We start from the raw sequence: 24,077 nt of genomic DNA, 5'->3' as shown, positions 1-24,077 counted from the left end.
GCAAAAGATGAAAAAAGATTTTTTGTAGATTTAATCGCTAGCGTGAGATTTTTCGACCATATATAATTGGGATTTACAGTGAGAAACATTCAATGTGTTATGCCTGTTTGTCTGTGCTACAACCGATATTATCCTTGGACTAAATCACGATCAAGAATGTCCGGCTTCATTGCTGTATTATTTTTGTTTATTAATTTATTTGATAAGGCTCAATCGAATTTAATTTACAGAGCCGAGGATTATTATTCACTATAACATCGTAAAACTATATTCAAAAGGTACAACACAATAAACACTTTGTCTTACGCTGTCCAATAAGCTTCCTCCATCAGAACGGGATCCACTTCCAGTGGTTTCATTGTATGGCAGTATCGCCAACGAGGGGCAGAGTGCTTCCATTGCAGCAATGGACGCAAAACGTGGTCATCACTCACACACTCATCACGAAATGGTTGCTTTCCAAAGTCGACGTCACATCGACCGAAAAAACTGCTGACGAAGAACAATGAGGAGGACCACACAACCCAAGTAACATTTCAGGTTTTATCGAGGTTTTATAGCATTCTACAAGTCTAAATCATGGTCTACAGAACCCTCATAAAACCAAAATTGTTACTTGGGAATGGACGAGTGCACCGATGGATTTGAGTTCACTCACTCGAGAAAAAGTGACACAAGCAGCGGGCAATGTTTACTAATCATGAACACTAAATGTTCATGAATAATGAATAATGAACATTTAGTGTTCATGATTAGTAAACATTGCCCGCAGCTTGTGTCACTTTTTCTCGAGTGAGTGAACTCAAATTCATCGGTGCACTCGTCAATATTTGCTGCCGAGTAAGCAGACGATCGCGTGACACACATCGAAAGTGGTCTGCTTCTGTCGACAGCTAAGTGAACACTGATTCATTGCTGTCGACGACAGAGTTAATCAACACGTCGCTAAGCAAGAATTTTGCAGATCATCCAAACAGGTTCAATATTAAAAGTTAATCCGAGTTGGAGCTTAGAGTTCATCTCAAAATTTCATAGGACATTTTCTCTGAATATTATTTAATAATAATAATATTCGCCCTTGGTGTTATCTCTAGGACCAATTCTAAAATCTGCTCAAAATTGCTTTGGATTTTGTTTTCTAAAATTCTCTTAATAGTTCTTCAAAGTGACTGGATCCTAAAAATTTAGCAGACTCCAAGGTTCTTGAAATTTCGTTAAGGTCACCCCTGCTTATGGTTCCTTGAAATTCCTTAACTGATGAAGTTTTCAGAACTACTTTAATATTTTCAAGCTTATCTGAAGGTTACTTGAATTTTGTTACAATTATCTGAACAAATCTATAGTACCCTGAACTTTTCTAAGGTTCTCTAAACTGGAAAATTTACGACTTTCTCTGAGGTTCCCCCTAAGCTTAATAATGATTTTCAAAGTATTATCAAGATACCCAAAACATTTTATACTCACTTTTTTGAAGAAACCTAAACTTCTCTGTGATTGATGACCATCTCTAAACTTTTCATTAGCTTCCCTGAGGTTCCCTGAATCGTCTTGGAAGAGTCTTCCTGAAATTCCTAAGCATCTCTGAAGTTCTCCCAAACATCATAGACGGGATCAGTGGCGTCGCCCTAACCTCAATCTACCTGTTCAACAACTCTCAAAACGTAAACAAACAAAACAATATTGGTTCAAATGGATACAAATAAGTCAAACTAGAGGACTCTGTATTGTTTAAAATTGATTTGAATGTAAACATGACCCTAAATAACGTTTTCAAAGTTGTTGAACAGGTAAAAAGTGAAGTTACGCGACGCCACTGGACGGGATGACTGAATTCTTTTGAGCATGAGCATGATTGACCGCCCACGGTTGCTACTCTGTTATTGCCAGACCAGCTGTAATTACACAGAGAACCAATAGACGATGCGTGGGACTAGCAATAATCCTCAATGTGTAAAAACTGGTGATCTCAAACTAGGCACCTCTGCACTTCCACGAGGAATCACTGCGATATTGGGTAATAGGGTTGGGTTTGCAGCAGGGTTCGTTTTGGTAAACGATAAGCTGAATTGATGTCCTAACAATCATATAACGCGAAGGAGCTTGGGATTGAACCCACGGTCTTCTGCTCAGTAAGCAAAAAGCGTTTGCCACTAGGCAGACGAGCTCCTTTTTAATCATCGAGTTGCTGTTATTACCATGTAGTCATGTTAACAAATAAAACGATTGACGAATCTTGAATGTGGATGGGCTTGAGATTAGACTCATGATGTTCTGCTCAGTAAGCAAAACCGGTTGTTCTAAGGCCACCGAGCCCCTCACATTATAGCGTTACTCAAGTTTTTTATAACTATTCAAACCCGGCACCGACGACAACGAAAAGTTTTACAAAATACACGATAAACAAACGATCTTACCATACAATTTTAATATGAAAGGACCTGGGACCGCGTTTTCTGCTCAGCAAGCAAGCCACTGCAACCGACGATCTTTGAAATCCTAAAACTAAAAGCTACGAAAGAGTACTTAGGCCATCATTAAGATCCACTTTCACGCGACGTTCAATGTATTAATTTTCTTTTTACGCATGGTTCAGGCAATCATAACAAGCTATGACCGACGTGACGATTGTTTAAGACCTGGTTAAACAAGCTATTCAAATGAAATTACGTTCTCGAATTTCACTTGGCATGTAATGAACAACAGAAATACGCGATCATTCATATTTTCAGCGGTTGGTGGTTGATGACTGGGATGACTGAATTCTTTTGATAATCTTTAAACTATAAAAAAGTTCGTTCTGTTTTCAAAAATTCCGCTGATTCTCTCAGAAATTTAGGATTTCTTTTAATAAAGTTTGCAATACATCTTGAGAGATCACTAAACTAATCTAAACTAAATAGCTAGCTTTTTACCACCTTCCCCCGCCAGAAAATTGTCCTTGACATGATTGGAATAAAGTCTTTAAATAATTAACATTGAGACTTAGTTGCAGTCAGACTAGGTGGATCCAATCCACGCAAAAATTCGCACTAGACCTAACCAGAGATGCAAAGTCGTAGCGACCCTGGGTTATCAGGGTGCATCTACCGACAAGAAGAGCTCAATCAATGTATCTAGTTCTAGACGACTTTGTGATCATTCCAAGAACTACGAATGAATTCCGTTACGGTACGGATTAATCAAACACGAATGTTACAAACAATTACTGAAATACAAATACATACAAATAAGGTCCCGAAAATGCCGCGGAACGTGATTCACTGCAATGTAACGCGATGTGATACTAATTTCAGTACTAAATTCAGAAAGCGATGCGATACTTAAACGACAGTTGGGAATGTGCTCGCATTTGTCATGGTGGTGAACTTATCAGTGATGCCAGTTATTCTTCAGGTCAATTTAGTGGATGATCTTATCTTGAAAATGATAAGGGTACCAAGGAAACACATACCATATGAGTAATTCTCGTAGAAAACAGATCCCTTTTATTCTTTAAATATTTAAATATATCCGCTTGATTGGTCGAAACTGACGAAAAAATGAGATTGCCACTTTACTTAGCTCAAATTAATGGACCCCTCGCTCGTCAAGGGGCCAAACAGTTTTCAAAAAAGTTGAATTTCTAGCAGTTCTTGACATATTTATCACGTTAAATCATTGAAATTCCACATGGAACCCTCCTGCAAACAACACGATATTATGAAGAGGAAGCATAGGGCTTTCATTCAGAATGGAAATTTTTTTGGCGGCCATCCTGGATTTGACAGACACAGAACAAACTTCCGTCGAGAAAAACTAAACATCAACAATACACAACCACGCAAATAAATATAAAACACACGCGCACTGAACGCTGGCGCTGCTTTGACGTTGCTGGATCATCATGCGTGGAAAATTGCGAAGCTCGTTAAACGCCTTTTTAATAGAAACTAAGCGATCGATTCAACCTCTGGTGGTGAATAGGAGAACGTCAAAAAAGGGTTGTGAGCAGAAATTTTCGCCGTGAGACATAGGACACTTTTTCACTTTTCCTGATAAATTGATTCATCTGAGATGCTCCAAAACTTGATCTACAGTTGAAAAATTTAATTCTGTATCGTTTTTGCAAGGATCCTGCTGGTGTTCAAGAATATTTTTGTTGAGAAAAATGGAAGATTAGAATAGTGCCTTAGTGGTTATGATCTTGCGGATTTCTTGTGTGTCAATAGTTTGGGTGCAAATCAGTTCAGGTCTGTGGGAAATCGTACCATAAGACAATTGCCGATGGAAATTGACAAGATGTTGAATGAAAAATACTTTAATTAACGTTGTGAAAAATCCTTATTCTGATGCAAACAAACGGTTTGGTCAACGTTTTCTCTTGAACTCGCGTGACGCACTCTACGTTGGTGGTGCATTAAAAAGGCCTATAGAAAAATGGTTCGTTCATAGTGTTGATGAAATTGCTCACCTAATATGTTGAGCGTATCTGATACAAGATCTGATAGCATTTTTCTCAGCTTTCAGATGGTGACCTCAGAATCAAAATCGGTGATAATCATAGTTTTTCTGATAAAATCCAATACGACGGTCAAACCCGAAATAACCGCCATAAAAATTTCCATTCTGAATGAAAGCCCTATCCTTCCTCTGTAATAACGTGTTGTTTGCAGGAAGGTTCTATATGGAATTACAAGGATTTAAATGATAAATGTGTCAAGAATTGCTAGAAATTCAACTTTTTTGAAAACTGTAAGGCCCCTTGGCGAGCGAGGGGTCCATTAATTTGAGCTAAGGAAAGTGGCAATCTCATTTTTTCATCAGATTCGACCAATCAAACGGATATATTTAAATGATTAAAGACTATGTATCAATGTCGGTCTGGTTTCAACGAGAATTACTCATATACTAATCTGATGAATACAGAAAAAAAAATGTTGAATATTACATCCAAGCAGCTACACATTGGTCATTCCGCTTGTTGTGTGCCGGCCGCACCTGAACACAAATCAAGAAAGGAAAGGGTAGGAATGTGTTGACGACAGTTGACGTGATACCCGCTTTGTTGGAAGCCGAGAAACCCTCTGTACTTCAACGAGAAATCACTGAGATGTTGGATAAAAGTGTTGGGTTTGCAGCATGATTCGTTTTTGGTAAACGATAAGCTGAATGGATATACTAACGATCCTATAACGCGAAGGAGCTTGGGATTGAAACCACGGTCTTCCGCTCAGTAATCAAAAACGTTTTCCACTATGCACATGAGCTCCTTTTATTACAACACACCAATAATCGATTTGTTGTTATTCCAATGTATTCACATTAACAAAAAAAGCGATTAACAAATCTTGAATGGGGAGGGGCTTGAGATTAAACTCATGATGTTCTGCTCAGTAAGCAAAAATGGTCGCTCTAAGCCCACCAAGCCCTTCATAACAGATCATACAAGCTACGATTGCGTTGTTATTGCAAAAATTAAAAACCAACGACGTTAAGTTTCACGAAACACACGATAATCAAGTAATGATACTGTAAGCCTCCTAAATATTATGGGACCTGAGATTTATTGAACTTTTTGACAGTTCAGTGGTACTGTTTACAAGTGCTTAGATTTTTTTAATCCACGTAAACAGTACCACTAAACTGTATTCTGATTTAGGTAAATCCCGGCGGTGCATTATCGAGAGCCGACATAGCGGGGGATACTGTATATTTGTTTACTGTGTACACGTTAGAATGGTGAGCGGTGGTAGAAAGGTTACTCATTAGCGATGCATTGACGATTAAAAATTTGTTTCCAGCAAAAGACAAATCACACTAAACAAACAAAACAAATCCCTTAAAAAAACTGAGATTATGTGAATATGTCCTACGGATCCATATTTCTGCAAAATTCAATCAATTCTATAGATCTATGGAAAATGTCGTAGAGCCGGCTTCCCTTACTTGCATGTGTTTTGTTTTTATTCAACAAAGCTGACGTGTTGACAGAACGAGGGAAAAGCAACTAGTGAAAAAATTGCATGAACGAAGGATGCTCCGGTTGCAAATCAATCCTTGGGAATGTCCATGATAGAGGGTTCTAGATTGTGTATGCAAAATACACTTGACAATATTTGTTGAAGAATTTTCTTCTAACAGTTATGTCTGTTTGTCTGAGCTATAATGTTACCTGTTCTATTTTTGTAATATCTTCGGTAATTTTCAACGGATTTCTGATGTTTTTATCTTGTTGGAAAGGATATTAGTGCCTCTTTCTTGTGGTTTAATATGTCATGTCACATAGTGGTTGGAACGAATGCAAGTTTTGTGGTTTTCCACTTTTGTCGAGTCGGTATACAAGCCGTTTTAGCAAGTTAAAACTGATTGATTTCTCCTTGCATATTTTTCCCTGAAAACTAATCGAAATATCTAGTACAATGCTACACAGACAAATAACCTTTCCAACTGTATAAAACATTAGAAAACAGATGAACAGAATCCGAGATACATCATTTAAAAAAATCGAGTTCATTTTCAATTTGGTGCTCGAAGAGTTAAGGAAACTGAGATTGAACCAACGATCTTCTGTTCAGTCAACAAAAACGGTCGTCAATAGGCCACCGAGAGTCCTAAGTCTTAAACAGTGAGAAACCATCGTAGAACATCAAGTTTTGGTGAAATTTTGAAAACCAAAATGGCTGAATTTCAACACTAATTTGAATTATTTTCCATAGCGAACAATCGTGCAATACCTAGGGGAAATGTTGGCTTCAGCAATACCTTAACCTATTATCGTCAGAGGGTAAACAACGTCCTTGAGAGCTCAATTTTGGCATGTGGATACATTGTGTCTCAGAGCATCTATTGGCCAAATTTGAGTGCTCTAGGACTTTGTTTACCCTCTGACGATAATAGGTTATTTCAGTGGAAATCAAGACTGAAATTCAGAGAATGTCAAGCCGGAAAACAGAGAACATCAAACCTGACATTCATTTTGTTGTTTCGCTATTTGGGCTGGATTTGTTCAGCTCTCAGTTAACAACCGTGGATGTGTTCGAAGAACACTTCATTGAGGGTATAATTCTAATTGGGACGTAATAGTCAATGATAACAAGAATTAATATGTGAAAGAATGCATAAGAAAACATGTTGAATAGCTATTCGTTTTCTCACGCTGATACGGTGTAATGGATGTAAAATATGATCATTGACCAAACCTGTTTTCGCCTTGGTAGATCTAGCAGGTGCCAAATTTATGATCAACTTGCTAATTAGTTCGATTCATACCAAATGGCGCTCAACCGCTTGGAATAAAACTTGCTCCAATCAAAAGGAATGTTTTTTTATCACTGAGGAATTTTCACCAAAACATCGAATTGTTAATTAGTGCTACCATGCTTTGACATAGGTTCAACGTCGAAAGCAACGTTCGTAATTATTCAATAACAGAATTTAATCAACTCGAAATTCGCACAAAGTTGTGTCGATAGTAATTAGCAATTTTTGTTACTTTATGGAGCCACAGCTTTGCCTAGTACAGTGGAATTTCGATTTTATCACGGTTCGTTTTTTTCACACTCCGTTTATACCACTCTCAGTTTTATCAAAAAAATGGTTCGCCCATATACTTTAGCAAAATACGTATGAGTTCAAACAATTATCTCAATTAACTCTACGATGCTGGGCTAGGGCCTTCTCACTCATTGTTATCACTGCCAAGACATGCAAGTACAAGAGCACAATGTGACCATGAAAGTGGTCTACTCAAACTTGTACCCAAACCAAATACTTGATCGCATCGCCAGAAGCCTGTCCGTACTGATGCGGCGCCAGTTCCAGTCATAGTTTTCCGCGCGTTTTGTGTTCATAGCCAATCACGTGCAGAAGTGCTATACCAGAAAAGAACTATTATAATATGAATAGATACAGCTGGTTCACTATATACTAGACTAGGTCTAGAGCACGTGACGGTTGGCATACTCCTCCTCCTGCAGCAGCAGAGTGCAAGTACATCATCGCCATTGAAGTCTCACACGATCGTGGTCGTATCGGTGCACTTAGACTCATACCACCTAGTCCAGATGCAGTGGAAAACGGTGCACTATTTGTGTTGAATGGAGGCAGCTATAAACATACGGGCGCATATAGTCAACTCCCTGTGAGTGCACCGATGTCGTCAATTATTCACTATCACGACATGGTTGGTCGGTTGGTTGACGGGTGTCTTACCGCTTCTTAGCGCTTGTTCAGCACTTTTCCGATGACTGTGTCATGTCGTTCATTCGAGTGCACAATACGGTTACACTTATACATACATTTGATGGGCGGCGGTGAGGGAGGAACCCACATCAGAAGTTATTATTGGCCTTCCTCAATGTCAATGCCTGACGATGATGATGATGATGATGATGATGATGGAGTCGGATACGGTTGGCTTGAATCGTGCATATATCTCTTCTAATTCAAAGGAATTTCTTAACGTGGAACCGGTTTCTAATTTTGACAAACCGAAACAGATAATCTATTCATTCCAGAGCGGGACGGACGTCGCAACCAAAATTGAAAAGTTCAAATCCTCTATCAACTTAAAAATTGCTTCGAGCTGTCGAAACTCGATCTTTGCTTTCCCCCTTAAACCATAAACAATAATTCTGATGGAATATAATCACTCTTGTCCGCCCAATCAACGAAGACTAATACATGTAGAGTGTAGAGTGACAAATATACAGTGCTGTTCGATATAATAGCAGCACATGCCGATTTTCATACAAAATTGACAACTTTGTTCTCTTAAGTTTACAACTGCAATTATTTCGAACAATTTACCAAGTAGGGGAAATGTCTCTATCGTTGGCCTATGGATCTAAGATTGGGCCCATCGCTAAAAATCTGGTATTTATAAATTTTATCTAGATTAACGCGTTATTTGGACGTTACTTATGGATATTTTTGGTTGCTATTGAAAATTTAGTCGATTGCTGAATTTATGTATGGGTCCAAATTAGGAACACTTAGGCCGACATTACCTGCATTTCCCCTATCTCACTTTCCGGCAGGTGCTTCACAAAAAAATGGTATTTTGTAATCGTAAAATTGAACATATTTGTAGTTCCGTGGAGAACGTTTCAGCTCAATTGATCGTAAGAAAACAAAGTTACAACATGTCAAAGTTGTCAATTTGGTAGGAAAATCGGCATGCGCTGCTATTATATCGAACAGCACTGTACAATAATCAATTTTATAAACAAACACGAACCCTAATCGGTCATGTTATAAATTCATTTCAACGCATATACTTGAACCAGGACAGTTGTTACGAGTGAGACTGAGCGTGTGGTGTTGAAAGCTTATTGATAAGATAAATGTTAATCAACTCAACGACGACGAGCCACAAGCAGCCGTACAAAATGAGCTCCTAATCACGAATCTCTACAAGTGACTGGATTGTTTTATATGCCGAAATTCCCGTCCACTCAAAAAAAAACATGTTCCCAGACACACTTTCTCGCTCAAATGTGCTTTTGATTCATATTTATCTGCACGAAACGAGCGTTGTCTTCCTGTTTTTTTTTGCTAGTCAACGGCAAGCATATTATCAGCAATTTCTAAAATAGCAGACAGCCAAAGCAAAGTTCATAGTTTGCATCCCCCGACTACACAGCACCCACCATCGACGGAGCAGCTGATCCGTCTCAGCCGTTTCTCCAAGGTCTGATCGACCGAGTTATTTCAGAGCTTCGATCTTGGCCGGTGATCAAGTCCACGATCGTTAAAAATAGTCCCTTTTTGTGCTACTATGCCGCCGCCCCGCAAGACGATGCATTAGAACGCTAAAATTAAACCTGCAGAGCTATTGCATATGCCCAAACCTATTACACAAATTTACTTACGACATTCTCTGGCAGCTTGTGTCCAGGCAGGTACTTGACGTTCTCGTGTGTGGTGTTGATGATTTCCGTTAGCTTCTTGCCTTCGATCATTTCCTCAAACACATACATGGTGACCCGGTCGTCGAAGTTCGGCAGACGCTTGGCATTGAAGCCGACGATCTTGGCGATGGCCGAACCCCTGGAATTGATGAATAAAGAATTGTGGTAAGAAAAGGGAAATGGTACTTTCTTTGATGGCAAATATGCCCGTATGCTTCAGCGAGGACTCTCACGACTCTGGACCAAATTAATCCGACGTCAGGTGGGGCAAAATGGGTCATCTACTTGATTTAATTATATTTTGGTTTGTCTAAATCAACAGGCTCAATGTAGCACCAATGTTGATTTGAAAAAGCAAACGATCATTGAGGTTGCTATGAACATGTTTATATTGTCGGACAAATAAATTAATAAATCAGTGTCAACATGTCAAAGGGGCGTAATTGCTTTTGTAAATTTTAGCCGTCGATTTCTCGCGAATAAAAGATCACACATAAAAATGAATGACACCAGCACTACCTATAATCGCACATCAGTCTTATATGGATTTCCATTTATTTAAGATAACAATGTTGTCCACTATCAGGTTGGCTTCTACTTTCATATTACGTGATAAAACTCCGGACTTTGATCATGAAAAATGTGAAAACCACATCAAGTCAGTTTGTCCCATCAAGCAACGTTATCGCATTTTAGGTTTTCACCGTCGGGGTTAACGTCAATCTGATGACAGTGCAGTCACAGACAAACAGGCGTTACTCTTTGAATAAGTACCTCAAAACATGGGACCTCAGTAACGACATCTCTTGGGGTTCTCGCGGAAAACAAGCTTGCTCATAAAGTCGCAAGCAATATTGCATGCAAGATAGACAGAATATATAGAAACGTCAAAGTGATCCGATGGCAACGCTGCGGTGAGTAGTTCGAGAAAATGATAATTTTCAAATCAATCGTTAAATGCGTGAACGATGATCCAGATTGAAGAGTTACGTCTGTGTGTCTGTGGTTCAGTGGTACTGTTTACGTGGACTTAGTCGATTTTTTCTTGAGGAGATTTTCTCGATAATTTTTTAGACTGCAGTGTGATGTAAACCACACTTCTGCAATGTCCACTAGCAACATCCTTTCACCGCGCATTTCCTCGACAATTTTCAAGTTAAAATTCGGAAATTTTAAAATATTTTTTTTTTTTTTTCGAAAAAACTAGTGTGTGTTTGTGTTTGTATACAGTCTGAACTGAAGTTATGAAATTGGGTTGTTAGCGGAATGCTTAAATAAAACAGTAAAAAAAGGTTATCTTCCATTTAGTTCCACTTAATTTTGGTATCCATGACAGATCTCGAGCAACACGAGAAAAGGGCCTATCATTGTTGATCGATTTTCTCTTTCGCGAATAACCCGACTGCAATTTCCCATTCAGTGTGTTGTTTCAGGTGCAAGTTAACATCATCTTCGGTCGAACTGTGCTGCGAGCTTAGCGAGAAATTCGTTTATGTTGCCGTGGTAAATCAAAGAGAAAGTCGATGAAGAGATTCGATCAACGAGGATATGCCCTTTTCAAATGTTACGCGAGAGATACGTATTTCGACTACAATGTGCAGTCTTCATCAGTCTCATTCCCACTAAATACTTATCAAAAACCTAACCCCCTTAAGTACTCATCTCCTAGATAAAAATCAGAGACGTTGATACAGACGCGCAAAGAAAATTTCTGTCAAAACAGCAGCACGGTTTTTGATGGATTTTTGGCAATGTCACTGGCAACCATGTTTCTTCGAGTGGCTTCAAATGACTTTTATACAGTGCCGCAATGCTGTTGAGAAAATTTGAACGTTCGACCGGAACTGAATAAAAATAAAGTGCGCGGCAACATTTTGCAAAACTAAAGCGAAGACGAGAGTTTACAGTCGCTCCATGGCTGAATAACCAGAGTTACCTCTATGGTATAACTTTTGTCATATTTTACTGTTTTGCTTGCAGCGCAATCATTTTTAGTACCATAAAACAAAATAAAACGTTCCGAATCGAAATTGTTTTTTATCACTAATAAATGTTGTATTTAATTGAACCAACAATAAATAAATAAATAACAGATATCAAATATTTCGTGAAAATAATTAAACACTTTTTTCATCATTGAGAACAATACTCCTTTCTGGTGAATTGAGCGAACAGTAATGTTTATTTACTTTGCTCGTTTGGTTTCTTCTTGCTTCAGTCTATGCGTGTCTCTATTCAACGTCTCTGCTAATTTATGTCTGGGACGAGACTTGACAATCGGGTAGCGATTTCGAGCTAATTTGCTGTCAAATCCGAGCCAGTTTCTGATTGGTCGATTTGTCAGTAGCAATCGTGGAATAAAAAGAACAGAGGGATCGCATCAATATGGCTGGCAGTGATGCCAGAATCAATGTTGACGTCAGTGGCGTTGTGAATTGTTTATATTTGCGAAAGGAAAGTTGAAAAATTGAGTGCTCTGCGTGTTTTAAGCGATGTATATTGTTGTTTGTTTATGGTTGTTTTTATTGTGTTGAGCTGCTAAACTGCGGTAGAAACTCCGAATAAATATTTTATTTTCCTGGCATCATTGGTCAACTCCGTTAAACTCCACGCACAACTTTCCGAAGGGAATTCTTCAAAAACATTAAGAAGAATGAGAAGCTCGATTGTCAAGTCCCGTCCCGGATTTATGTCGTTTTCGTTTTTGCGGTGTAGTGTAAGCAGGAATAAGCGCGAGTCTTTGACAGCTCAACATCATTTCTAGATAGAGCTGGAATAAGGGCGTAACAGCTTTTGTAAACAATGACTTCTCTCGATGATTTCTAGGAATACAAGGCACGCCCACGCAAGCCAACATTACCGTTGGGTAGGGGAAGTCTTACCCTACCTGATGGTGATGTTGATTTGCGTGGGCGAGCCTTGACTTTTAAGACATCATCGAAAGAAGTCAGAAGGTTTGCTGGAAGGCGTCGCGCACAACCCTCAGTTAGCAAGTGACGATGACGATAAAGACGCTTTTTACGCGCAGCTGGAACGGGAATACGACAGCTGCCCAAGCCATGACGTCAAAATCGGAAAGTTCAGCGCTCACCAGCTAACGAACGCCAACGGCCTTAGACTCATCGATTTCGCCGCCCCTAAGAACATGGCCATACCATAGAGGTAACTCTAAGACTGGAAGGTCCCGAAATAACGTGCTCAACTTATTGGCTCAGCTCTGGTACTCTCTTCGGTCCCAAGCTAATCGATTCACCCCTCGAAACATAGAAAAAACCAATAACCCCTCATTTTATCTGTCAAACTTTCATAGCGAATCAAAACAAACATTGCGTAGTACTATAATTTCGACTAGAATGGGATACGTTAATCGTTTGCTTGGGACCAATAGGCTAGTCAAGTAGTGAGCCAATTTAAAATCGTTAGTTTCATATTGATTGTTGGCCATACGTAGTATCTACTTCCAGCATAGCCTCCCATATCGGTACACCTGGAGACCACCGCAGCAGACAGAATCGCAAATCGACCACGTTCTGGTCGACGGAAGGCACTTCTCGGACATTATCGACGTCAGGACCTATCGCAGCGCAAATATCGATTCGGACCACTACCTTCTAATGGCCAAGGTGCGCCAAAAACTTTCCGTTGTCAACAACATTCGGTACCGACGCCCGACACGGTACAATCTGGAGCGACTGAAGCTGCCCGAAGTCACAACTGAGAGTACGTGCAATGCCTCGACGCAGCATTGGATGAGGGAGAGCTCACCGAAGCCCCTCTTGAGGACTTCACTGCAATGTGAAACAACAGCGCTGCTGAAGGCGCCGTTGGGTTCGTGGAGCGGAATCGACGGAACGATTGGTTCGACGAAGAGTTTCAGACGGTTTTTGGACGAGAAGAACGCAGCGCGGGCGGCGATGCTGCAGCAAGGAACCTGTCATAATGTGGAGCGATATAAACAGAAGCGAAGACAGCAAACCCATCTTTTCCGGAAAAGAAGCGCCGCCTGGAAGAGCTGGAGTGCAAAGAAATGGAGCAGCTGTATCGTTCTCAAGAAACACGCAAGTTCTACAAGAAACTCAACGCATCCCGCCAAGGCTTTGTGCCGCGAGCCGAAATGTGTCGGGATAAGAAAGGGGGTATCTTAACGGACGAACGTGAGGTGATTGAAAGGTGGCACTACGATGAACATCTGAACGGTGCAGAGGCGGAGGACCAAGGTGGCAGGAGGAATGGCTTAGTCGGTACAGTGGATGAGGGGGACATGCCAGCTCCCACGATAGGTGAAGTTAAGGATGCTATCCGACAGCTTAAGAACAACAAAGCAGCTGGGAAAGATGGTATCGGAGCGGAACATTTTAAAATGGACCCGGATAAGGGGCTGTCCATAAACTACGTAGACAGTTTTAGGGGGGGGGGGGGGTTGACAACTATCCACGGCCCATACAAATTTTAATTTTTTAGTATGGACAATTGTCCACGCAGGGGGAGGGGGGGGGGGGTGAAGAATCCCAAAATACTGTCTACGTAGTTTATGAACAGACCCTAAGTTGACCACTTGTCTGCTTAGACTGATAGTCAGGATCTGGGATACAGAACAGCTACCGGAGGAGTGGAAAGAGGGAGTAATATGCCCAGTATATAAAAAGGCGACAAACTAGAATGTGAGAACTATCGAGCGATCACTATTAAAGATCGCGGCCTACAAAGTGCTTTTCCAGATCATCTTTCGCCGTTTATCGCCGCTAGCAAGCAGATTTGTGCAAAGTTATCAAGCCGGTTTTGTGAACGGGCGATCGACAACGGACCAAATCTTTACGTTGCGGCAGATCCTCCAAAAGTGTCGTGAATATCAAGTCCCTACGCACCACCTATTCATCGATTTCAAGGCTGCTTATGATACTATTGACCGTGAAGAGCTATGGAAGATTATGGACGAGAACGGTTTTCCCGGGAAGCTGACCAGACTGATCAGGGCTACGATGGATGGTTTACAGTTCTGCGTGTAGATATCGGCTGCGTTATCGGACTCGTTTGAAACTCGCAAAGGACTTCGACAAGGCGATAGGTCTTTCCTGCCTCCTGTTCAACATTGTGCTAGAAGGTGTTATGAAACGTGCCGTCTTTAACATGAGGGCACGATCTTCAATAAGTCCAGCCAGTTCATCTGCTTCGCTGACGATTTGGACATTGTCGGAAGAACGTTTCAGGCAGTGGCGGAGCAGTACATCAAACTGAAACGTGAAGAGGAGAAGGTTGGATTCAAGGTGAATACGTCGAAGACAAAGTATCTGTTAGCTGGAGGAACCGAGCGGGATAGGGCTCGCATAGGCAGAAGCGTGACAACCGACGGAGGTGAGTTCGAGGTGGTGGATGAATTTATGTACCTCGGATCATTGGTGACGTCGGATAACAACTGCAGCAGAGAAATTCATCGGCGTATTATTGCCGGAAGTCGTGCTTACTACGGACTCCACAAGACCCTGAGGTCGGGTAAACTTCACCTCCGTATTAAATGTACCATGTACAAGACGCTGATAAGACCGGTAGTTCACTACGGGCACGAGACGTGGACGATGCTCGAGGAGGACCTGCAAGCACTGGGTGTTTTCGAACGACGAGTGCTGAGGACCATCTTTGGCGGGGTATGTGAGAACGGTGTATGGAGGTGAATGATGCACCACAAGCTGGCGCAACTCTATGGCGAACCCTGCATCCAGAAAGTTGCGAAAGCTGGACGGGTACGATGGGCGGGACACGTTTTAAGAATGCCGGACAACAACCCCGCAAAAATGGTGTTCGCCTCGAATACGGCCGGTACAAGACGAAGAGGAGCACAGCGAGCAAGGTGGTTAGACCAAGTGGAGCAGGATCTTGGAAGCGTCCAGAAATTGGAGACAAGCCGCCACGGACCGAGTGAATTGGCGTAACATTGTGATGCAGGTGCAATCCTGAGGGATGTCGGATCAGGATAACGTAAAGTTGGCTGGGTTGGATCAGTATTTGTTTTATCTAGATCAGTTACATATATCTTTTGATAGAATCATTGAATAGACTTCTCTGACGTTTGTGAATTGCACAAGTATTAGTGCAGAACTTTGAATTCAAAGTTTTCTTGCACTAATACATACTAGTCTCATATGAAAAGGGGTGACCCTAAGTTTTTTTTTTTTTTTTTTTTTCCTTTATTATAGAGATTTTTAGCCTGAGGCTAGTTCATCTCTTTGGGTGACCCTAAGCTTTTGTTTGGATAACCACTTCGCCGGGCGCCCAAAATATTTTTTGGCACCTTTGCTAAGAAATTCATAAGCGCACAAAAAACGTTCAGTAAAGCCATTATGTTATACATGTTATTTTTAGCTGGTATTCGGCCTTCTTTAGTTATTAAACGATCTGCAAAACGATCACGCTAAATATTGTCCATCACAAGCGTGATGCGTGATGTTTCGATTCATCACTAGTCTACATACTTCGTGGAAAGGTGTGTCTGTTGGCGAGTACCCACGATCACAAGTTTAAAAAAAATGGCATGGAAGACTTTCACGTTGTCCCTTTGCACCACTGAAAGTGCCCAAGTACCGGTCTGAAACCACTCAAAAACTGTCCACTTGGTTATGGACAGTCCCTAACAGTAGTTCATCAATGTTAAAGATAAATTTATTGTAAGATAGGATTGACACCATTATGCAACTCTAAATTTTATCTAAAAATATATATATTTATTCTCTAGCGATGAGTAAGAGCTTACAGGGATTCTATAATTCATATTATTTCTAACTACATTTACCATGCCGGAAAGTGAATTGATTTATAAAATAAGGAGCACTTTCATTGCACAGCACAAATAGAAATCAGTTGTAAGGAAGTGTATTGTTCACACATTATATAAGCTACTCAAACCTTGCTTAACATTTAAAAGGCACCCGAACAAAAGATTTGAGATCTTTTCAGCAAGTATGGGTTTCAAACAGTTTGAGAAGAATGGAATGATCTAAAGCAATTATCTTCACCTCTTTACAATTTCTCGTTATCCGTCATTTCCCAGTCGCCATAGAGGACCGTTCCTACTTTCAAGGGCAAATTAGAGTTCCTATACAGGTGGGCAATTATTGTCTTCCATGCATCTCAGCGAACAAATTCTCCTCGCTGCGGGATCGAGCAATATAACGTAACGACAACGAAGACGATCCTTGGCTCACTTGTATCGTTAGCTAACCTGACAAGATTTTAGGCCAATATTTATATTTTTACACAATTTTTGCTTTTCTTCACACACTTTCTGGCGATTCGCTACAGTGTGATGTAAACAAACACTTTTTTCGCGGTCGCGTTTTATCCATTTTTTACTTTGTTTGTAGCGTTGAGTCTATCTTTGCGGGCCACTAACATCCAATGACCTACTGATGCTCCATTATTCTTTCATTTTGAGGTTATTATTGTAAAATTCTTTTATCTATCGACCACCTATCACAAAGCAGTAGTGTAAATTTATTGTGCTTTTGTTTTCGCCTTTTCCATTAGCTCTATGAAGGGTTTACGTAACAATATCCTGAAAAAGCTAACCCTATGCAAATGCTGTGTGTGGAAAAAATACGCATTATCACGCTAGAATCCCTTCGATTCAAAGGACTTCCCAAATAATGGAGCCGAATCCATGCAGGCAGTACTCACCAGTTTCCGGATCCGACAATGCAGACGCGCACCTTATCAGCCATGATAACGACAATGAAGAATCAAGGGAGACAACAAAAGAATACAGGGACGCTACTTCCGCTGGCAAACTCCGAAATGGAACTGCACGACAATCACTCTTGAAAATTCGCGGACACAAAAATAAAAGGCAATCCGTTCAACCTTTATATAACTTTGCTACCGTCGTTCGTGTGGCGCGCGACCGAAAACAACACAGCTTCTATCTTTAAATATGGCACGGACCGAACGGGTATGTGATAATGTGCAACTTGAACTGCACCACAAAAGCACAAGATCTCTGATGAGTTTCCTCTCTGGAACAAGGAACTAAACTTCCGAAGCGCACGAGCGATTGCAAAGAACTGCTGCTTCTGAAAAGTGGACCTTCCGTCGCAAATCACCCGACACAAAACTCGAATGAATGTCGGGAGCGAAAGAGAATCGCAAAACAGAATATATGATGACAGTTCTCTCTGCGGAGAGACAAATCGGAAATGAACTCGCCTAAAATGAATGCTTTGACCAAGTCAGAAGATGCGAGACGTGTCGTGCTCACCCGAATAAAAACGTCCGTAAATAGTACATTCTATGCACAGCAAAAAAAATGTAATATCGACAAATGTAATTCAATACCCCGTTCTCATTACAGCGTATATCACGTGATATACGCTACCTTGCAATGAGCACTGATACATCTAGTTTTCACTGGAAATCCTATGTATAAGTGCTCATTGCAAGACAGCCTATATTACGTGATATAGGCTGTAATGTGAACGGGGTACAAGCTGATGTAGGAAATAATGATGTAATAGCAAAAAGCAGATACAATATTACATCAATGGATGTAATTTTGTTCACAAAATCGATGTACATCGTACAACGATATATTAAACAACCATTGGCGTAGCTAGAAAATTTATCTGGAGGGGGCCGAAGGGGGCCTGCTGCACTTTTTTACTTTTGCAAAACTACGGGTTATTAAAAACTCACTCAAACTGTGTCCAAGGTAACTTATTTTTGGGTACATTTTTTTCTGTGACCAATAATATGACATTGAAGCTTACTATTATTTTAATGGTGAAACAATAAATTTTATTATATTTATTCCATAACAACGATTGGGACCTTTGAACAAGCAATGATCTTTTATTTATGTTTTTTGCAATAAAATCACAGTCCGGATCTTGTAAATGTAAGCATCTCAAACTTAAGAAAATTCTCAGGGTAAGGTAATTTCATGAATTTTGTAACTAGATTTTTTTGTTGAGCAGTCAAATCTCAGACATAGGAACCAAAATTAAATTCTAGGAGTTTGAATTTTAAAATTTTATAAAATTCTGGCTGTTACAAGGTAAAGTGCACACAGAATAAAATTTTATACATTTAGGACGTAGGAAAATGTTCAGGATGCACAATTTTTCGACGTAGGACTACGTCGGTGATTTCTATATGGGGGTACACTTTGTGAAAACTGAAAATGGAACATGTAACGAGATTATGAAAGATTTTGAACGTTATTAACTCAGCTGTTCCTGGACCAATTTCAATAATTTTATCACCAATCGATCAGAAATATTTCTACGCATCGATAACAATGCTTTAACAATAAATTATTTAAAAATAAGAAATGTCAAGAATTGTTAAAAAGCGTTGAAATAACTAACATATCCACAAATTACGTACATGCATATGCTGCAGATACACAATCTTTAACATTGTTAATGTTAAAATAAAAATAATTTTGTGATCCCAAACCCATATATTTTCAAGATTTTGTAACTAATAAAGAAGGATATTCGAAAAGAAAAAAATTTATACATATTAGGCGAGGGGAAGACGGCTTTCATTTGAGTACATCTTTTACTCAGAGTTGCTCAGAGTTACTCTGGTTTGCTCTGGGATCTGATCTAATTTGTGACGAAAACAAAATTAGTAGGGCATATAGTTTTGGAATCTGACCATGCAAATGTCAGTTCGATAACGAAACGAAAACAATAAATGAAGAAAATAAATGGATGCAAATTTAAATAAGGAAATAATCTCGATTTCTACCAGTTCATTGGAGTTTTGGCTATTTTCTTAAATCACTCTGATGGCTTTCTGCAGGGCACATTTCTCTATGCAATGATACTGAAATTGACCAGGATCTTGCTACCATAGTACTGGGCATCCAGATGCTTAGAGCAAGCGAATTGATATTCCCTTCCGGCTACCAGCTCCGGTGGGGACATGTACTTGATGATGAGTCCTGTGAGGCCCATATATTTTACCCTAGCCCCTAACCCCATATATTTTGTATCAAAATAGCAACGTTATTGCGTGATGTTTGTTTTGCTAATAGGTTCTCCGATGAATTGAGTGTATTTTACGGCATAGATCACCGGCTGAAAAAAACTAACGTTCCTTGGACTGCACTGTGAAATAATCGAGTTAATAAAATCGTTCATCAGAGAGCAAAAGAGTTCCTCAGAGTTACACTGGATTGCTCTTAATTTCTCACTGTCTTCCCCCTCGATATTAGGTATATGCAGAAATTGAGGCAGAAATTGACATTTCTGTCCGGAATTTAGCTGCTAGAGTGCAAATTTGTGACAATATAGTTAAAACATCAAGGCACTGGTATTCCTTATAGAGAATGTACAAATATGGCCAAAAAAAATCAAGATTCATCATTTAAGATTCCAGCTGATTCCATTAGCTGGAAAACTTTTGAATACTTCCTGATCAACCTACAACCTACCAAATATCTAGTGAACTTTACTAATATTTTGGACTATGTGGTTTCGAATATTTCCTGATGTCTAGGAAGGATGTTTGATAGAATATCCTGTAACTTATGTACCGTTTCCTGAACATCTACAAAACTTAGGTTTTACAAAATTTCCTCAACTTCTACGAAGTTCCCTGAATTTATTCCATATTCCTTTTTTTCCATTTCTTTAAATTCTACAAAGATCTCTGAACATCTTTGTACTTCTGGAAAGACACCTAAGACATCTACAAATATTCTTGAACACCTTGAATTTAGCGAAGTTCCAAAAACCTTCAAGAAGTTCATGGAGTTTTTTTCGAGTAAGATCTCTGAAAAACTGCAACAAAGTTCCCTAAACAGAGGCGCAGATCCCTGAAGTTCTTAGAAGTTTATTGAACTATTTTTAAATCTTTTAAAAAATTCCCTGAACTTTTACAAAATTCCTTACACTTATATGAAATTTTACGCAGTTCCTCAAAATGCTACGAAATTCGAAAATCTTCTACAAACTTTGCTGTTGAATTTCCACAACTATTTCAAGTCCATGAGGCTAAAAAAAAACTGAAATTATGTAGAGGTTCCCGATCAATAATGAGCTTCCCTAAAATAAAATAATGTTCCTTTAACTTACGAAGCTCCTCAAATTTAAATGAATTCTCTACTTCTACACAGTTTTCAGAACTTTTCGAAGTTCCTTTTTTCTACGAATTTTTCTGAAGGTCTATGAATTTCCCAGAATATCTACCAAGTTTTCTTAATTTCTACGATCTTCCCTGAACTTCTATTTGAAGTTTTACGAAGTTTCCACAAGTTAAAGAAAAATTCCTGGGCTCATGACCAATTTGTAGAGCCTGAAGACGTCTTAATGCCATCAATTTGATATAATATAATTTCTCCAAATTGTTTCTTCTAGTCCAGACTCGTCCAGAACATAATAAAAGTAATCAACATAAAGGACTTTAAAAAAATCTTTGTTGGTGGTCCAATTTTATCAATCACTGTTAAATAGTAGCATTGAAACTTGCTTATAGATGTACTTGGGATCAATAGGCTAGTCAAGTAGTGAGCCAATTTAAAATCGTTAGTTTCCACTGGTTGCTATTTCCCTCCACTAGTGACGCATAAATTTCACCTCAGACTTAGATTTTTTGCCGAGATGGGCACCACCGAGCAGCTCGGCAATCTATTTTGCTGGATCTCAGTGAAAAATTTGCTGAGATTCAGTTAACAAACGGCTAAAAAACATTAATTTTGCTGAGATCTCAGTAAAAATAGATTGCCGAGCTGCTCGGTGGTGCCAATCTCGGCAAAAAAAAAAAAAACTAAGTGTGTGGATTCTACTATTCGAAGGTGACAAGTTTTTTGACAATTAGGTTTTGCACCGTCGGGGTTAACCTCAATCTGATGACAGTTTAGTGGTACTGTTTACGTGGACTTAGCCGATTTTTTCTTGGGTGGATTTTCTCGATAATTTTTCAGACTGCAGTGAGATGTAAACCACATTTCTGCAATGTTCACGAGCAACATCCTTGCAATGCGCTGTTCCTCGACAATTTTCAAGTTAAAATTAGGAAATTTTAGAATTTTTTTTTTCGAAAAAACGACTAAGTGCTTGTAAACAGTAGAGTCGGTGTATAATGAGTCACGCCAAGAGAAAAACAGTTGAACTCGCATCACGGTTTTCGAAAGATTCTCATTCTTTTCACTTGGCAACAGAGGACTTCTACAACAACTTCAAATGACTTCTAGCGAGAGAAAAAATATTGCGGCTGTAGTAAATCATTATATCAGTGATTTTGTCAAATTATCTTAACAAAAAATTGTAGAAATTCACATTACTAATCAATACCGAGCGTATCCCATGACAATTTAACGCTCACTGCGTGTTTATGCTCATTTCTTTGATTATATTTTATATTTTATTGCAATACCTTTCGTGGACCTTTCATAGCATCGTAATGTTTATTTACTTTGCACGATAGGTAGCCGGTTTGACAGTTCAATAGGTAGACTTGGCTTCACTCTTGGCGTGACTCATTATACACCGACTCTAGTAAACAGTACCACTGAACTGTCAAAAAGGTTCAGTCTATTAACACTGAGTTCATTTGTGACGTCACGCTGCAGAACCTAATTAACACTGAGTTCATTTGTGACGTCACGCTGCAGAACCTAATGGAAAAGAGATGTGAACAGCTTAATGAATTTGGATCAGTGTGCCACCCTGTACTGTATTCGCGCTTTAAAATGGAGAAAGCGTGAGCAAAACAAAAACTCCGTTCAACAAATTTTTGACAGCAGCATCATAATTTGCTCTTCGGGTCTCTTCATGTTGTGAGTGATAGCAGTTTTTATTTTGTGCATGTGGACGCGATTATTCGTCGTATTTTGGCGTGAAATACTATCAATTTATTCATTCGACTGATTTTTCTAAACATTTAAAATTGGATAAACAATCTGTTGCTCTAGACAGGAGTTCATAATTCCGAAGTCTTCTTTTCCAAGGTAAGCCATAGCAAGTACGTAGCTATCGAATCATAAAAGCAAAACAATGCGAAGGTCGGTTGGCTCTGAAGGTTTATTCAGGTTATATTCTGTTTACATACTCATTCAAACATGGTGAATTATTTATTTCCGTACAACAATTAGAATAATTATCATTTCACTTTCCTATTGGCTTTCCAATTCCTTGATTTCCTTCCCAATGTTATCCCTGGCAGTTTTTTCGAATTTATCCCCAAACTCCTTTGTAGCGTAAATGAAGGGAATTCGGTTGAAAGTTTGAAGGATCTGCAAAATTGAATGTGATTATAATTTTGCATCAATTTACGGCAGTACCTCGGATTACCTTCAACCTCATTTTTGCATAGGAACTTGTTTCCTTCGAGGGATACTCCTTTCGGAGTTGCTCAGTGTACAGCTTGTAGTCTTCCGCGGAATACCTTTAAATGTTAGCATATGTAAGTACGTATTTGCTATGTAGAAGCGATCATTACAAATTACCCTAATATCAAAAGATCCAAATCCTGAAAGTAGGAAACATCGTCGTCCGGCAAATCAGAACTTTCCACCGAAACGTCTCCCAGCAGTCTCAGGGTATTGTTCTCCAGAGCTTTCTGCAACAGTAAACACCAGATTATCGATCGTCCCACGTAGCATCCAGTCAACACTTACATTGTCTATTTTGGCCTCGGCCAGGAACTCCTTCAGAGCGTCACAGTTCTCCTGGACGCAATCCTTCCCTGCATCGAAGTTGTAATACTGAAAAAGTAGCGCCAGCTGGAGGCATACACTGGAGCCGGAGAGATGTTCGACCTTCCGACGGAGCATTTGCTCTTCATTGTGATAATGCCTGTTTGGTAGAGAGTATTGCTGTTTCAGCTTTGCCAGCCACTTGTCCGCCACTTCCGATGGGACTTCCAGTGCGGTCGTAATGTTTTGCCAAATGGGATCCATTTTCTCGAGGAGCTAATCTGAACTGAATAGGTTTTTCAAATAATGACTAACACTGCAAACTAGGATGATGAATCTTTCTTCAGCTGGAACAAAAGACACTCGAAGAAGGGATGGATGTGTAATCACAACCAAACTAGCCGTCAGGATTCTGAAGGGTGTCAAGGACACATGCGCAATGCGAGCCAGCACGTACCTTATTTTGCTCTCTTTTCGCACAAGAGTTTGGTGGAGGATCGTTGCCAATGCCACTGCCACTGATAATGACATTCCGTGTGGTGGGGGGTCGTCCA

At 39.7% G+C, this 24,077-nt stretch overlaps 2 protein-coding genes across 4 annotated transcripts in view; both read right to left on the bottom strand.

Annotated features, from left to right (window-relative positions):
• LOC135713729 (glycerol-3-phosphate dehydrogenase [NAD(+)], cytoplasmic-like) overlaps positions 1-17,955 on the bottom strand; it is a 39,248-nt gene extending 21,293 nt beyond the window's left edge. For 2 of the 3 annotated variants that reach the window (XM_065236951.1, XM_065236950.1), the window contains exons 1-2: positions 17,559-17,955; positions 9,852-10,029 (exon numbers count right to left, since the gene is read on the bottom strand). In XM_065236951.1, coding sequence (XP_065093023.1) covers positions 9,852-10,029; positions 17,559-17,602 — 222 coding nt within the window. In that variant the 5' untranslated portion in view covers positions 17,603-17,955. The remainder of the gene's footprint in view (positions 1-9,851; positions 10,030-17,558) is intronic. The other variant, XM_065236952.1, reaches the window with a different exon arrangement.
• A 4,707-nt stretch (positions 17,956-22,662) lies between these two features.
• On the bottom strand, positions 22,663-24,063 carry LOC135713745 (uncharacterized). The gene is made up of 4 exons (XM_065236976.1): positions 23,506-24,063; positions 23,335-23,447; positions 23,180-23,273; positions 22,663-23,121 (listed from the first exon to the last, which is right to left on the bottom strand). Exons 1-4 carry the CDS (start codon positions 23,785-23,787, stop codon positions 23,002-23,004), a joined length of 609 nt encoding a protein of 202 aa, XP_065093048.1. The 5' UTR covers positions 23,788-24,063; the 3' UTR covers positions 22,663-23,001.
• Positions 24,064-24,077: the final 14 nt, after the last annotated feature.

The sequence above is a fragment of the Ochlerotatus camptorhynchus genome, unplaced genomic scaffold, assembly GCF_037179485.1.
Source record: "Ochlerotatus camptorhynchus isolate MF236.1 unplaced genomic scaffold, CSIRO-AGI_Acam_v1.1 ptg000577l, whole genome shotgun sequence".
Lineage (NCBI taxonomy): Eukaryota > Metazoa > Arthropoda > Insecta > Diptera > Culicidae > Ochlerotatus > Ochlerotatus camptorhynchus.
Note: the sequence above shows the minus strand (reverse complement) of the source record. Positions and strands in the feature narration are given on the sequence as shown.

What these genes read in the sequence shown, in the direction of transcription:
- LOC135713745 (XM_065236976.1), bottom strand. Translation starts at nt 23,787, where the DNA reads ATGGATCCCATTTGGCAAAACATTACGACCGCACTGGAAGTCCCATCG. An exon ending in CCGAGGCCAAAATAGACAAT is followed by an intron (nt 23,448 to 23,505) that starts GTAAGTGTTGAC and finishes TTACTGTTGCAG; the next exon opens with AAAGCTCTGGAGAACAATAC. An exon ending in TTGGATCTTTTGATATTAGG is followed by an intron (nt 23,274 to 23,334) that starts GTAATTTGTAAT and finishes TAACATTTAAAG; the next exon opens with GTATTCCGCGGAAGACTACA.